The sequence below is a fragment of the Hyperolius riggenbachi genome, chromosome 12, assembly GCF_040937935.1.
Source record: "Hyperolius riggenbachi isolate aHypRig1 chromosome 12, aHypRig1.pri, whole genome shotgun sequence".
In the NCBI taxonomy this organism is placed as follows: domain Eukaryota; kingdom Metazoa; phylum Chordata; class Amphibia; order Anura; family Hyperoliidae; genus Hyperolius; species Hyperolius riggenbachi.
In genome coordinates, this window is record NC_090657.1 from 22,520,560 (window position 1) to 22,536,911 (window position 16,352).

The window sequence follows — 16,352 nt, forward strand, 5'->3', positions numbered from 1 at the left end:
AGATACTGAGAATTACACCCAGCATACAGGACAAGAGAAGCGCTACTGTGCAGCCTCCATACATACAGAATAAGAGCAGATACTGAGAGTTACACCCGGCATACAGGACAAGAGAAGTCATACTGTGCAGCCTCTATACACACAGAATAAGAGCAGATACTGAGAGTTACACCCGCATATAGGGCAAGAGAAGTGCTACTGTGCAGCCTCCATACATACAGAATAAGAGCAGATACTGAGAATTACACCCGGCATACAGGACAAGAGAAGTCATACTGTGCAGCCTCCATACACACAGAATAAGAGCAGATACTGAGAATTACACCCGGCATACAGGACAAGAGAAGCGCTACTGTGCAGCCTCCATACATACAGAATAAGGGAAGATACTGAGAATTACACCCGGCATACAGGACAAGAGAAGCTCTACTGTGCAGCCCCCATACATACAGAATAAGAGCAGATACTGAGAGTTACACCCGGCATACAGGACAAGAGAAGCGCTACTGTGCAGCCTCCATACATACAGAATAAGAGCAGATACTGAGAGTTACACCCGGCATACAGGACAAGAGAAGTCATACTGTGCAGCCTCCATACACACAGAATAAGAGCAGATACTGAGAATTACACCCGGCATACAGGACAAGAGAAGCCATACTGTGCAGCCCCATACATACAGAATAAGAGCAGATACTGAGAATTACACCCGGCATACAGGACAAGAGAAGCGCTACTGTGCAGCCTCCATACATACAGAATAAGAGCAGATACTGAGAATGACACCCGGCATACAGGGCAAGAGGACAAGAGAAGCGCTACTGTGCAGCCTCCATACATACAGAATAAGGGCAGATACTGAGCGTTACACCCGGCATACAGGACAAGAGAAACACTACTGTGCAGCCTCCATACATACAGAATAAGAGCCGATACTGAGAATGACACCCGGCATACAGGGCAAGAGAAGCGCTACTGTGCAGCCTCCATACATACAGAATAAGAGCAGATACTGAGAATGACACCCGGCATACAGGACAAGAGAAGCGCTACTGTGCAGCCTCCATACATACAGAATAAGAGCAGATACTGAGAATTACACCCAGCATACAGGACAAGAGAAGCGCTACTGTGCAGCCTCCATACATACAGAATAAGAGCAGATACTGGGAATTACACCCGGCATACAGGACAAGAGAAGCCCTACTGTGCAGCCTCCATACATACAGAATAAGAGCAGATACTGGGAATTACACCCGGCATACAGGACAAGAGAAGCCCTACTGTGCAGCCTCCATACATACAGAATAAGAGCAGATACTGAGAATTACACCCGGCATACAGGACAAGAGAAGCGCTACTGTGCAGCCTCCATACATGCAGAATAAGAGCAGATACTGAGAATTACACCCGGCATACAGGACAAGAGAAGCCCTACTGTGCAGCCTCCATCCATACAGAATAAGAGCAGATACTGAGAATTACACCCAGCATACAGGACAAGAGAAGCCATACTGTGCAGCCCCCATACATACAGAATAAGAGCAGATACTGAGAATTACACCCGGCATACAGGACAAGAGAAGCGCTACTGTGCAGCCTCCATACATACAGAATAAGAGCAGATACTGGGAATTACACCCGGCATACAGGACAAGAGAAGCCCTACTGCGCAGCCTCCATACATACAGAATAAGAGCAGATACTGAGAATTACACCTGGCATACAGGACAAGAGAAGCGCTACTGTGCAGCCTCCATACATACAGAATAAGAGCAGATACTGAGAATTACACCCGGCATACAGGACAAGAGAAGTCATACTGTGCAGCCTCCATACACACAGAATAAGAGCAGATACTGAGAATTACACCCGGTATACAGGACAAGAGAAGCCCTACTGTGCAGCCTCCATACATACAGAATAAGAGCAGATACTGAGAATTACACCCAGCATACAGGACAAGAGAAGCTCTACTGTGCAGCCCCCATACATACAGAATAAGAGCAGATACTGAGAATTACACCCGGCATACAGGACAAGAGACGTGCTACTGTGCAGCCTCCATACATACAGAATAAGAGCAGATACTGAGAATTACACCCGGCATACAGGACAAGAGAAGCACTACTGTGCAGCCGCCATACATACAGAATAAGAGCAGATACTGAGAATTACACCCGGCATACAGGACAAGAGAAGCGCTACTGTGCAGCCTCCATACATACAGAATAAGAGCAGATACTGAGAATTACACCCAGCATACAGGACAAGAGAAGCGCTACTGTGCAGCCTCCATACATACAGAATAAGAGCAGATACTGAGAGTTACACCCGGCATACAGGACAAGAGAAGTCATACTGTGCAGCCTCCATACACACAGAATAAGAGCAGATACTGAGAATTACACCCGGCATACAGGACAAGAGAAGCGCTACTGTGCAGCCTCCATACATACAGAATAAGGGCAGATACTGAGAATTACACCCGGCATACAGGACAAGAGAAGCTCTACTGTGCAGCCTCCATACATACAGAATAAGAGCAGATACTGAGAATTACACCCAGCATACAGGACAAGAGAAGCGCTACTGTGCAGCCTCCATACATACAGAATAAGAGCAGATACTGAGAATTACACCCAGCATACAGGACAAGAGAAGCGCTACTGTGCAGCCTCCATACATACAGAATAAGAGCAGATACTGAGAGTTACACCCGGCATACAGGACAAGAGAAGTCATACTGTGCAGCCTCCATACACACAGAATAAGAGCAGATACTGAGAATTACACCCGGCATACAGGACAAGAGAAGCCATACTGTGCAGCCCCCATACATACAGAATAAGAGCAGATACTGAGAATTACACCCGGCATACAGAACAAGAGAAGTGCTACTGTGCAGCCTCCATACATACAGAATAAGGGCAGATACTGAGAATTACACCCGGCATACAGGACAAGAGAAGCGCTACTGTGCAGCCTCCATACATACAGAATAATGGCAGATACTGAGAATTACACCCGGCATACAGGACAAGAGAAGCTCTACTGTGCAGCCTCCATACATACAGAATAAGAGCCGATACTGAGAATGACACCCGGCATACAGGGCAAGAGAAGCGCTACTGTGCAGCCTCCATACATACAGAATAAGAGCAGATACTGAGAATGACACCCGGCATACAGGACAAGAGAAGCGCTACTGTGCAGCCTCCATACATACAGAATAAGAGCAGATACTGAGAATTACACCCAGCATACAGGACAAGAGAAGCGCTACTGTGCAGCCTCCATACATACAGAATAAGAGCAGATACTGAGAGTTACACCCGGCATACAGGACAAGAGGACAAGAGGACAAGAGAAGCGCTACTGTGCAGCCTCCATACATACAGAATAAGAGCAGATACTGAGAGTTACACCCGGCATACAGGACAAGAGAAGTCATACTGTGCAGCCTCCATACACACAGAATAAGAGCAGATACTGAGAGTTACACCCGCATATAGGGCAAGAGAAGTGCTACTGTGCAGCCTCCATACATACAGAATAAGAGCAGATACTGAGAATTACACCCGGCATACAGGACAAGAGAAGTCATACTGTGCAGCCTCCATACACACAGAATAAGAGCAGATACTGAGAATTACACCCGGCATACAGGACAAGAGAAGCTCTACTGTGCAGCCTCCATACATACAGAATAAGAGCAGATACTGAGAATTACACCCGGCATACAGGACAAGAGAAGCGCTAATGTGCAGCCTCCATACATACAGAATAAGAGCAGATACTGAGAATTACAACCGACATACAGGACAAGAGAAGCGCTACTGTGCAGCCTCCATACATACAGAATAAGGGCAGATACTGGGAATTACACCCCGCATACAGGACAAGAGACGTGCTACTGTGCAGCCTCCATACATACAGAATAAGAGCAGATACTGGGAATTACACCCCGCATACAGGACAAGAGACGTGCTACTGTGCAGCCTCCATACATACAGAATAAGAGCAGATACTGAGAGTTACACCCGGCATACAGGACAAGAGAAGTCATACTGTGCAGCCTCCATACACACAGAATAAGAGCAGATACTGAGAGTTACACCCGCATATAGGGCAAGAGAAGTGCTACTGTGCAGCCTCCATACATACAGAATAAGAGCAGATACTGAGAATTACACCCGGCATACAGGACAAGAGAAGTCATACTGTGCAGCCTCCATACACACAGAATAAGAGCAGATACTGAGAATTACACCCGGCATACAGGACAGGAGAAGCGCTACTGTGCAGCCTCCATACATACAGAATAAGAGCAGATACTGAGAGTTACACCCGGCATACAGGACAAGAGAAGCGCTACTGTGCAGCCTCCATACATACAGAATAATGGCAGATACTGAGAATTACACCCGGCATACAGGACAAGAGAAGCTCTACTGTGCAGCCTCCATACATACAGAATAAGAGCAGATACTGAGAATTACACCCAGCATACAGGACAAGAGAAGCGCTACTGTGCAGCCTCCATACATACAGAATAAGAGCAGATACTGAGAATTACACCCAGCATACAGGACAAGAGAAGCGCTACTGTGCAGCCTCCATACATACAGAATAAGAGCAGATACTGAGAGTTACACCCGGCATACAGGACAACAGAAGTCATACTGTGCAGCCTCCATACACACAGAATAAGAGCAGATACTGAGAATTACACCCGGCATACAGGACAGGAGAAGCGCTACTGTGCAGCCTCCATACATACAGAATAAGAGCAGATACTGAGAGTTACACCCGGCATACAGGACAAGAGAAGCGCTACTGTGCAGCCTCCATACATACAGAATAATGGCAGATACTGAGAATTACACCCGGCATACAGGACAAGAGAAGCTCTACTGTGCAGCCTCCATACATACAGAATAAGAGCAGATACTGAGAATGACGCCCGGCATACAGGGCAAGAGGACAAGAGAAGCGCTACTGTGCAGCCTCCATACATACAGAATAAGGGCAGATACTGAGCGTTACACCCGGCATACAGGACAAGAGAAACACTACTGTGCAGCCTCCATACATACAGAATAGGAGCCGATACTGAGAATGACACCCGGCATACAGGGCAAGAGAAGCGCTACTGTGCAGCCTCCATACATACAGAATAAGAGCAGATACTGAGAATGACACCCGGCATACAGGACAAGAGAAGCCCTACTGTGCAGCCTCCATACATACAGAATAAGAGCAGATACTGGGAATTACACCCGGCATACAGGGCAAGAGAAGCGCTACTGTGCAGCCTCCATACATACAGAATAAGAGCAGATACTGAGAATGACACCCGGCATACAGGACAAGAGAAGCCCTACTGTGCAGCCTCCATACATACAGAATAAGAGCAGATACTGAGAATTACACCCGGCATACAGGACAAGAGGACAAGAGAAGCGCTACTGTGCAGCCTTCATACATACAGAATAAGAGCAGATATTGAGAATTACACCCAGCATACAGGACAAGAGAAGCGCTACTGTGCAGCCTCCATACATACAGAATAAGAGCAGATACTGAGAATTACACCCGGCATACAGGACAAGAGAAGTCATACTGTGCAGCCTCCATACACACAGAATAAGAGCAGATACTGAGAGTTACACCCGCATATAGGGCAAGAGAAGTGCTACTGTGCAGCCTCCATACATACAGAATAAGAGCAGATACTGAGAATTACACCCGGCATACAGGACAAGAGAAGTCATACTGTGCAGCCTCCATACACACAGAATAAGAGCAGATACTGAGAATTACACCCGGCATACAGGACAAGAGAAGCGCTACTGTGCAGCCTCCATACATACAGAATAAGGGAAGATACTGAGAATTACACCCGGCATACAGGACAAGAGAAGCTCTACTGTGCAGCCTCCATACTTACAGAATAAGAGCAGATACTGAGAATTACACCCGGCATACAGGACAAGAGAAGTGCTACTGTGCAGCCTCCATACATACAGAATAAGAGCAGATACTGAGAGTTACACCCGGCATACAGGACAAGAGAAGCGCTACTGTGCAGCCTCCATACATACAGAATAAGAGCAGATACTGAGAATTACACCCAGCATACAGGACAAGAGAAGCGCTACTGTGCAGCCTCCATACATACAGAATAAGAGCAGATACTGAGAGTTACACCCGGCATACAGGACAAGAGAAGTCATACTGTGCAGCCTCCATACACACAGAATAAGAGCAGATACTGAGAGTTACACCCGCATATAGGGCAAGAGAAGTGCTACTGTGCAGCCTCCATACATACAGAATAAGAGCAGATACTGAGAATTACACCCGGCATACAGGACAAGAGAAGTCATACTGTGCAGCCTCCATACACACAGAATAAGAGCAGATACTGAGAATTACACCCGGCATACAGGACAAGAGAAGCGCTACTGTGCAGCCTCCATACATACAGAATAAGGGAAGATACTGAGAATTACACCCGGCATACAGGACAAGAGAAGCTCTACTGTGCAGCCTCCATACATACAGAATAAGAGCAGATACTGAGAATTACACCCGGCATACAGGACAAGAGGACAAGAGAAGCGCTACTGTGCAGCCTTCATACATACAGAATAAGAGCAGATACTGAGAATTACACCCAGCATACAGGACAAGAGAAGCGCTACTGTGCAGCCTCCATACATACAGAATAAGAGCAGATACTGAGAATTACACCCGGCATACAGGACAAGAGAAGTCATACTGTGCAGCCTCCATACACACAGAATAAGAGCAGATACTGAGAGTTACACCCGCATATAGGGCAAGAGAAGTGCTACTGTGCAGCCTCCATACATACAGAATAAGAGCAGATACTGAGAATTACACCCGGCATACAGGACAAGAGAAGTCATACTGTGCAGCCTCCATACACACAGAATAAGAGCAGATACTGAGAATTACACCCGGCATACAGGACAAGAGAAGCGCTACTGTGCAGCCTCAATACATACAGAATAAGGGAAGATACTGAGAATTACACCCGGCATACAGGACAAGAGAAGCTCTACTGTGCAGCCTCCATACATACAGAATAAGAGCAGATACTGAGAATTACACCCAGCATACAGGACAAGAGACGTGCTACTGTGCAGCCTCCATACATACAGAATAAGAGCAGATACTGAGAATTACACCCAGCATACAGGACAAGAGAAGCGCTACTGTGCAGCCTCCATACATACAGAATAAGAGCAGATACTGAGAATTACACCCAGCATACAGGACAAGAGAAGCGCTACTGTGCAGCCTCCATACATACAGAATAAGAGCAGATACTGAGAGTTACACCCGGCATACAGGACAAGAGAAGTCATACTGTGCAGCCTCCATACACACAGAATAAGAGCAGATACTGAGAGTTACACCCGCATATAGGGCAAGAGAAGTGCTACTGTGCAGCCTCCATACATACAGAATAAGAGCAGATACTGAGAATTACACCCGGCATACAGGACAAGAGAAGTCATACTGTGCAGCCTCCATACACACAGAATAAGAGCAGATACTGAGAATTACACCCGGCATACAGGACAAGAGAAGCGCTACTGTGCAGCCTCCATACATACAGAATAAGAGCAGATACTGAGAGTTACACCCGGCATACAGGACAAGAGAAGCCATACTGTGCAGCCTCCATACATACAGAATAAGAGCAGATACTGAGAATTACACCCGGCACACAGGACAAGAGAAGCGCTACTGTGCAGCCTCCATACATACAGAATAAGAGCAGATACTGAGAATTACACCCGGCATACAGGACAAGAGAAGCCCTACTGTGCAGCCTCCATACATACAGAATAAGAGCAGATACTGAGAATTACACCCGGCATACAGGACAAGAGAAGCGCTACTGTGCAGCCTCCATACATGCAGAATAAGAGCAGATACTGAGAATTACACCCGGCATACAGGACAAGAGAAGCGCTACTGTGCAGCCTCCATACATACAGAATAAGAGCAGATACTGAGAGTTACACTCGGCATACAGGACAAGAGAAGCGCTACTGTGCAGCCTCCATACATACAGAATAAGAGCAGATACTGAGAGTTACACCCGGCATACAGGACAAGAGAAGTCATACTGTGCAGCCTCCATACACACAGAATAAGAGCAGATACTGAGAGTTACACCCGGCATACAGGACAAGAGAAGTCATACTGTGCAGCCTCCATACACACAGAATAAGAGCAGATACTGAGAGTTACACCCGCATATAGGGCAAGAGAAGTGCTACTGTGCAGCCTCCATACATACAGAATAAGAGCAGATACTGAGAATTACACCCGGCATACAGGACAAGAGAAGCGCTACTGTGCAGCCTCCATACACACAGAATAAGAGCAGATACTGAGAATTACACCCGGCATACAGGACAAGAGAAGTCATACTGTGCAGCCTCCATACACACAGAATAAGAGCAGATACTGAGAATTACACCCGGCATACAGGACAAGAGAAGCGCTACTGGTGCCGCCTCCATACATACAGAATAAGAGCAGATACTGAGAATTACACCCGGCATACAGGACAAGAGAAGCGCTACTGTGCAGCCTCCATACATACAGAATAAGGGCAGATACTGAGAATTACACCCGGCATACAGGACAAGAGAAGCTCTACTGTGCAGCCTCCATACATACAGAATAAGAGCAGATACTGAGAATTACACCCGGCATACAGGACAAGAGAAGCACTACTGTGCAGCCTCCATACATACAGAATAAGAGCAGATACTGAGAATTACACCCGGCATACAGGACAAGAGAAGCGCTACTGTGCAGCCTCCCTACATACAGAATAAGAGCCGATACTGAGAATGACACCCGGCATACAGGGCAAGAGAAGCGCTACTGTGCAGCCTCCATACATACAGAATAAGAGCAGATACTGAGAATGACACCCGGCATACAGGACAAGAGAAGCGCTACTGTGCAGCCTCCATACATACAGAATAAGAGCAGATACTGGGAATTACACCCGGCATACAGGGCAAGAGAAGCTCTACTGTGCAGCCTCCATACATACAGAATAAGAGCAGATACTGAGAATTACACCCGGCATACAGGACAAGAGAAGCGCTACTGTGCAGCCTCCATACATACAGAATAAGAGCAGATACTGAGAATTACACCCGGCATACAGCACAAGAGAAGTCATACTGTGCAGCCTCCATACATACAGAATAAGAGCAGATACTGAGAGTTACACCTGGAATACAGGACAAGAGAAGCCATACTGTGCAGCCTCCATACATACAGAATAAGAGCAGATACTGAGAGTTACACCCGGCATACAGGACAAGAGAAGCGCTACTGTGCAGCCTCCATACATACAGAATAAGAGCAGATACTGAGAATTACACCCGGCATACAGGACAAGAGAAGCACTACTGTGCAGCCCTTATACATACAGAATAAGAGCAGATACTGAGAATTACACCCGGCATACAGGACAAGAGAAGCACTACTGTGCAGCCTCCATACATACAGAATAAGAGCAGATACTGGGAATTATGGATGTCGGATCACCAGAAATGATATAACAGATGGTTGATGAACATGGCGATAATACATAAACCACTAGAGAATGGTACACCAGTTCTTATTCAGTTAGGTAGATAATACTTAATGGACACCTGAAGTGACAGGGATATGGGGGTTGCCATATTTATTTCCTTTTAAACAATACCAATTGCTTGGCTATAGTTTAAAACAAACGACTAACACAAATTATAGTGCAAACCGATCCTGCCGGATGGATCAGTCCACATGTACGATAATAGCGTCCCCCCCCGAAGGATCACATAATTCTGGGGCAACAGGGAAGTTCCCTCTTCCTCTGTTAGTCACAAGCAGGAAGTAGAAGAAAGTTTTAGCACATTCTTGTGGCATTCCACATGTCCAGCAGAGATTCCGATCTGAGATCCTCTGAACATCTGTGAGGAGCAGCTGAGCAATTCCTTGCCCATGAAGCCCCCAGTGGTATGATCCTCATCAGCTGTTCTCATCTCATGCTGACCACATATACTGCTCATTGCATTGATCTCATTGATGGAACAAACCAAAACACCTGGGAGTGACTACAGATAAGGCAAAACAAACCAGAAACCAGAGAGGGCTTTTAACCACTGACACAGGGTTTGCAAACATCTGTGTCTGATTATAGAGGCCCTGTTTCCACTAGAGCCTAATCCGCAGCTTTTCCCCACCGGCGAGTTGGGTGGTGAAACGCTGCCTATTTGGGCAATGGCTTGCCATCCACGCACGGTGGTGCAATTCTAGACAGCATGCTGCAGATTTCAGCAACACGCACTTAAATTCCTATACGTACCCGAATCACTGCAAGTGCTGGCTGGAGCAGTGCTTTTCAGCGCTACTAGATTTGGGCGCAGCCGGCGCCACCATAGGCTAGAATAGGAATCACATCTATAGCGGCGCTCAGTGAGTAACGTCGGCGCTGTCAGAAGACGGAGCCAAAGTTGCTTAAAAAACACAAAAATCCGGCCTTCAGCAATCGTTGGAAGCCTAATTATATCATTACCCCCACTATCCATGGTGGCCTGGAGGGGGAATAGTAATTAACACGGCCCGGACTTGTGCAGCAGCAGGATCAGCCATATACCGGCTGTATCCTGCGCCCAAGTCTACCGGCGCCGATTTCAAATGTATGCCGCACCGGCATACGCCTTGCACAACGGCTCAGTGGAAACCGGCCTCATAGTGCTGCCTCCAGGGTGGGTTGTTGCCCTGTTGATCTTGGGTGAGAGGTTACCAGTGGGATACAAATGAGTATGCAATAGAAAATGTACAAAGAGGATAATTTTGGGGTGCTAGTCTACTTTAAGGGACCCAGCAGGAAACATTATCGCAAACAATCTAATCACAGAAACCGCTTACAGCACAAATCACTGTGATTGGCCAAACAGTGTGGGCGTAGCTTACTACAACCTACTGGAAAGCTAGAAGTACCGAAAAGGGTGCCCATCAACCCAATCACGTTAGTGGAACTTTCCTATGAGGTTTCCTGTTGGGTCCCCTAAAGTAGACTAGCGCTAATTTTGGCACTGTAGCTCTGGACAATAACGCTCAGTTATGGTTGGCGGGACAAGGTGAGGAAGCAATGTGCGTTTTCCCACAACGACAAAACAAACAAAAACAAAAACAAAAAAAAAGACACTTCTATTTTTTCTCTATACATTGCATGCGATTCCCTATGGCCGACAGTCAGCTACTCTCAGCTGGCTGCCACCCAATGGTGCAAATTCATCCGCTGAAAACACTTCCATTTTTCTGCAGACTCAAGTGTGAACCGTGCCTTAGTTTAATTGAACAGGCTTAAAAAAAAACAAAAAACAAAAAAAAAACCATGGACATTACTGTACACCAATTCAATGTGGACGCTAGTCATTATTAACTATCAACAAACAGGCTCTGTGCGGCATACATTTGAAATCGGCGCCGGTAGACTTGGGCGCAGGATACAGCCGGTATGGCTGATCCTGCTGCTGCACAAGTCCCGGGTGTGTTAATTCCCCTCCAGGCCGCCATGGATAGTGGGGGAATGATATAATTAAATTATTGTGTTTTTTAAGCAACCTTGGCTCCGTCTTCTGACCGCGCCGACATTACTCACTGAGCGACGCTCTGTTGTGATTCCTGTTAAAGTCTATAGTGGCGCCGAAAAGCACTGCACCGCTGTGCGAAGATCAGGTTCAGCCCCCACTTATTCCAGTTCCTGTAAATTGATCTCATGATTTTTACTCACGTCTGTCCTTGTCCAGCAGGGACTAGGCAGAGTCTTCCACACCTCATATGCAGCCATCTGACTGTGCCAAATATCAAAGTCCAAGCCGAAGGAGGCCTCCAAGCCCTCAGGGATAGCCTGGTTCCTGAGATGAGGAGTGAGAACACAGGAAGAGCCTCATGCCTCAGCAGATGCTGGTGCAGCTCTTCCTACAAGATCCACCTCCCTCTGCTTCCTACTTCCTGTGCAGAGGTTAGGTCTAGCAATCAGGCGGATCTGGATCTCTAAACACTTCTAGGACTGGATCACCTGAGATCCAGCAGATCACTAGCAGGTGGTCCAGAATCACCACTTACAGGCCAGGTCTCCCAGATCTCCCTGTCCCATGTTCAGGCATAGATGGCAGATGGTCAATCTGTGTGACATAAAGAATATGTATGTGGCAGATATATTCCCATTTGTCACCCTTAAAGATTATCAAAGAGATGCTAATAATTTTGTCATGCATGCAAATTTAATGCAAATAATATGCAGCTTAAAACCAGACAGGGCCAATCAAAAGCAACAGTACGTGTATTTGATTGACCTACTTCCAAGCTGCATACAATCTGATCTCGGCTTGTCCTGTGCAGTAAGCCTGCAACTATTCAATAAGGAGTCCTTGGGCTAAACTCTCTAAGAATGCTACTGATCCATGCCCTAGTGGCTGCAGCTCAAGCGCTTTGTGTGCGTCAGGAGAAATGTAATTTGTCTTGTTTTGTATAAATTGACATGCACACTAGAATAATTAGCACCTCACTTTACCATCCTATATACCAGTGATGGCTAACCATGGCACTCCAGCTGTAGTGGAACTACAAGTTCCATAATGCATTGCAATACTCTGACAGCTTTAAGCATTACTCAGGGAGGCAGAGGCATGATGGGATTTGTAGTTTTGTCACAGCTGGAGTGCCAAGGTTAGCCATCACTGCTATATACTTAACAAAGGTTGTAAATATGCAGGAATCTGCAAGCACCTGTGGGTGGTGGCCTAGTGTGGCTAACACAGTTGTGGGTAGCAGAGTGTGGGCAGAGCAGTTGGGGCTTAGTGCAGCGGTTGTTGTGTGTGTGCAGCTGCAGGGGCGTCCGCCGTGCATACTTAAAGTGTACTTGAGACGGGGGTGGGGGAAAAATTCATACCTTCCTCCAGCTGCCTTCAGACCTTTGGCTCCCTGCCATCCTCCTGGGCCGCGTCGAACCACTGCTAAGGTCCTCTGATGTTTCTTCAGTTGGCGCATGTGCAGTTTGGCTGCGCATTCACCTCATCCAGAGAAACTTCAGAGGACCCTAGCGACGGTTTGAGAGAGCCCGGTAGGATGAAGGGGGGGGGAGGGGGGGACTGGACGGTATTGAACCATTTTCAATGCCCTCATCGATTTGGGTGCCAGCAGTTGTGCAGGTGTACACATCTTCAGTTGGAACACCTGCAACAAGCATGCAGCTAGTGGGGGCAGAAGACACCATCTGCATTCCAGCTCTAAGGCCCTATTCACACCTAAAACCGCAAAACGCTGGCAATTACCACTAGAGTTTTGCAGGAGTGATTTTTCCACAATTAACGCGGAATAATCACTCAACGCTGCAGCGTTTTTGGAGCGATTAGTGGTGCTAAGCATGCTAATCGCGATCGCTAATCGCCGGCAAAACGCTGCATGTTACACGTTTGCGGTTAACGCTAGCCGCAAATGCGGCAGTGAGAACACTGCCATAGGATAACATGGGCTAGCGGTTTTTAAAAACCACTAGCGATTTGCGCTAAGCGGGAATTGCGCAGTTCCCGCTCAAGTGTGAATGGGGCCTAAAGTTGGGTACAGATTTTCAAATAGGAATGGTGAATCACTGACCAAGTTTACCGCCTCCAAGTACTGTAATATGAGGATCAACAGATATTGAATACTATGGGCAGATTGTGTAGGAAAAACCTCATGCTACATGGAAGTGGGAAAATTTGTCAGCGTTTGGCCAATCATAACTGAACTTGTGTACAAGTCAGTGACTTAAAGTGGCCACTAATGATCCAATTTCTAGCAAAAAATCTTTGAGCGATCAGAAATTCTGATCGGAAGTGAAATCGTTCACTACCCCATCAACGAAACAATCTTTGCTTCCTATCTATCACAACCAATAAGAAAATTCAAATTTTGGTTCGCCGAAAATCCAATCGGACAGAGATTATTTACAACCAATCCAATTGGAATTTCTGATCGCTCGAACGATTTTCGCTAGAAATTGGACCGTTAGTGGCCACCTATAGAAAGTATAAAGCCTGGTATGCTCTTTTTTAATTAGCATTGGCCAATCACTGACCAGATTTACCACTTCCATGTAGTATGAGGGTTTACTACAAAATCTGCTCATAATATTAAATATCTCTTAGCGTTCACAGTACATCACCGCCACCTAGACCGGAGTGTACTGCACAGGCGCAGAACTACTGCGCCTGCGCAGTATGCTCCGGTCCACGTGGCGGTGATTGATAGCACCGCTGGCGCAGATGCAGTACAGGCCGACCTCCAGGTCAACCTGACATCATCACCGTGGACCAGGAAGCAGAGGCGGTGAACGGCTGCGGCGAGGGAGATGCTGGGAGCTTGGGGCTGGACGAAACCCCAGGTAAGTAGCACTTATTTTAGCAGAAAACGCCTGATAACTCCTTTAACCACCCTGGCATTTTATTAACCACTTGCCGACCGCACGCTTATACCGTGCGTCGGCAAAGTGGCAGCTGCAGGACCAGCGACGCAGTACTGCGTCGCCAGCTGCAAGCTGATTAATCGGGAAGCAGCCGCTCGCGCGAGCGGCTGCTTCCTGTCAAATCACGGCGGGGGGCTCCGTGAATAGCCTGCGGGCCGCCGATGGCGGCTCGCAGGCTAAATGTAAACACAAGCGGAAATAATCCGCTTTGTTTACATTGTACGGCGGTGCTGCGCAGCAGCGCCGTAAGGCAGATCGGCGATCCCCGGCCAATCAGCGGCCGGGGATCGCCTCCATGTGACAGGGGACGTCCTGTCACTGGCTGCACAGGACGGATAGCGTCCTGTGCAGCCCGGATCACCGGGAGGGAGAGGTAGGAGAGGGAGGGGGGTGAATGTCGCCGCGGAGGGGGGCTTTGAGGTGCCCCCCCCGCAACTAGCCTGCACGCAGGAGCGATCAGACCCCCCCTGCACATCATCCCCATAGGGGGGAAAAAGGGGGTCGATCTGATTGCTCTGCGTGCACCCTGATCTGTGCTGGGGGCTGCAGAGCCCACCCAGCACAGATCACAACAAACAGCGCTGGTCCTTAAGGGGGGGTAAAGGGTGGGTCCTCAAGTGGTTAAAGGACTTACGAGGCCAACTGTGTAAAAAAAGTTAATTACTTGCCTCTCCGTTTCAGGCACGGAAGACGCAGTCCGCGCCCTCCGTGCCGCTCCGCCGGGTCCCCCCGCTCATTATTACCTCGGGCCGGCTCCCGACCCCACGGCCCGGGTCGGGCTCTCCTTCCCCTCCAAAGATGGCCGCGGCTGCGCAGCTCTAGGGCCAACCCCTCCGATCCACGCTACGGCCATCTTTGGAGGGGAAGGAGAGCCCGACCCGGGCCGTGGGGTCGGGAGCCGGCCCGGGGGGATAATGAGCGGGGGGACCCGGCGGAGCGGCGCGGACGGCGTCCTCCAAGCCTGAAACGGAGAGGCAAGTAATTAACTTTTTTTACACAGTTGGCCTCGTAAGTCCTTTAAGATCGCCAGGGTGTCTGTGCAGCAGTATTTTTTTAAATATTTTTTTTTCTTAAATCATGTAGCTAGCTAGGATACAGCTGTTATATGGCTGATCCTGCTTTTGCAGAAGTCCGGGCCGTTTTAATTACTATTCCCCCTCCAGGCCGACATTGATAGTGGGGGAATGAAATAATTCGTCTTCCAGCGATTGCTGGAGGCCGAATTATTGTGTTTTTTAAGCAACCTCGACTCCGTCTTCTGACGGCGCCGACGTTACTCACTGAGCGCTGCAATAGGAGTGATTCCTATTATAGTCTATGGAGGCGCCGGCTGCGCCCAAATCTAGCAGCGCTGAAAAGCACTGTTCCGAGTCCGGGCCGTTTTAATTACTATTCCCGCTCCAGGCCGCCATGGATAGTGGAAGTTTATTGGCAGTCACAGACGGAAGCGGTTTGCAGATCGCTTCAAAAACTGCTCGGTGTGCACCAGGCCTAAGTCAGTGTTCACTGCTTACACCTGACTGGGTAAAAATCTTTCAGTTTTTTATGGAGTATAAGGTTGCTTACACACAGGGACGTTACAGGCGCACGTTAGTGCAGCCTGTAACGCTCCCCCAACGCACAGCAATGTAACACAAGTGGGCTGTTCACACAGCCCACGTTGCGTTACATGTAACGCTGCACGTTCTCCCGAAAGTGCAGCATGCTACGGCGTTACAGCGGCTTAAGCCGCGTTAGACTGTTTGCACATGCTCAGTCATGTTGGGGAGGAGCGGAGAGCGGC

General features: G+C 48.0%; 1 protein-coding gene across 3 annotated transcripts in view; it reads right to left on the reverse strand.

Annotated features, from left to right (window-relative positions):
- The window catches only part of RAB11FIP4 (RAB11 family interacting protein 4), a 130,329-nt gene that overhangs the window by 40,765 nt on the left and 73,212 nt on the right, over positions 1-16,352 (reverse strand). The window contains exon 1 of one of the 3 annotated variants that reach the window (XM_068264487.1): positions 11,855-11,976. The exons of the other annotated variants lie outside the window; for them this stretch is intronic. Coding sequence (XP_068120588.1) covers positions 11,855-11,911 — 57 coding nt within the window. The 5' untranslated portion in view covers positions 11,912-11,976. Of the gene's footprint in view, positions 1-11,854; positions 11,977-16,352 lie in introns of those variants that run through there. 3 annotated transcript variants of the gene reach the window in all.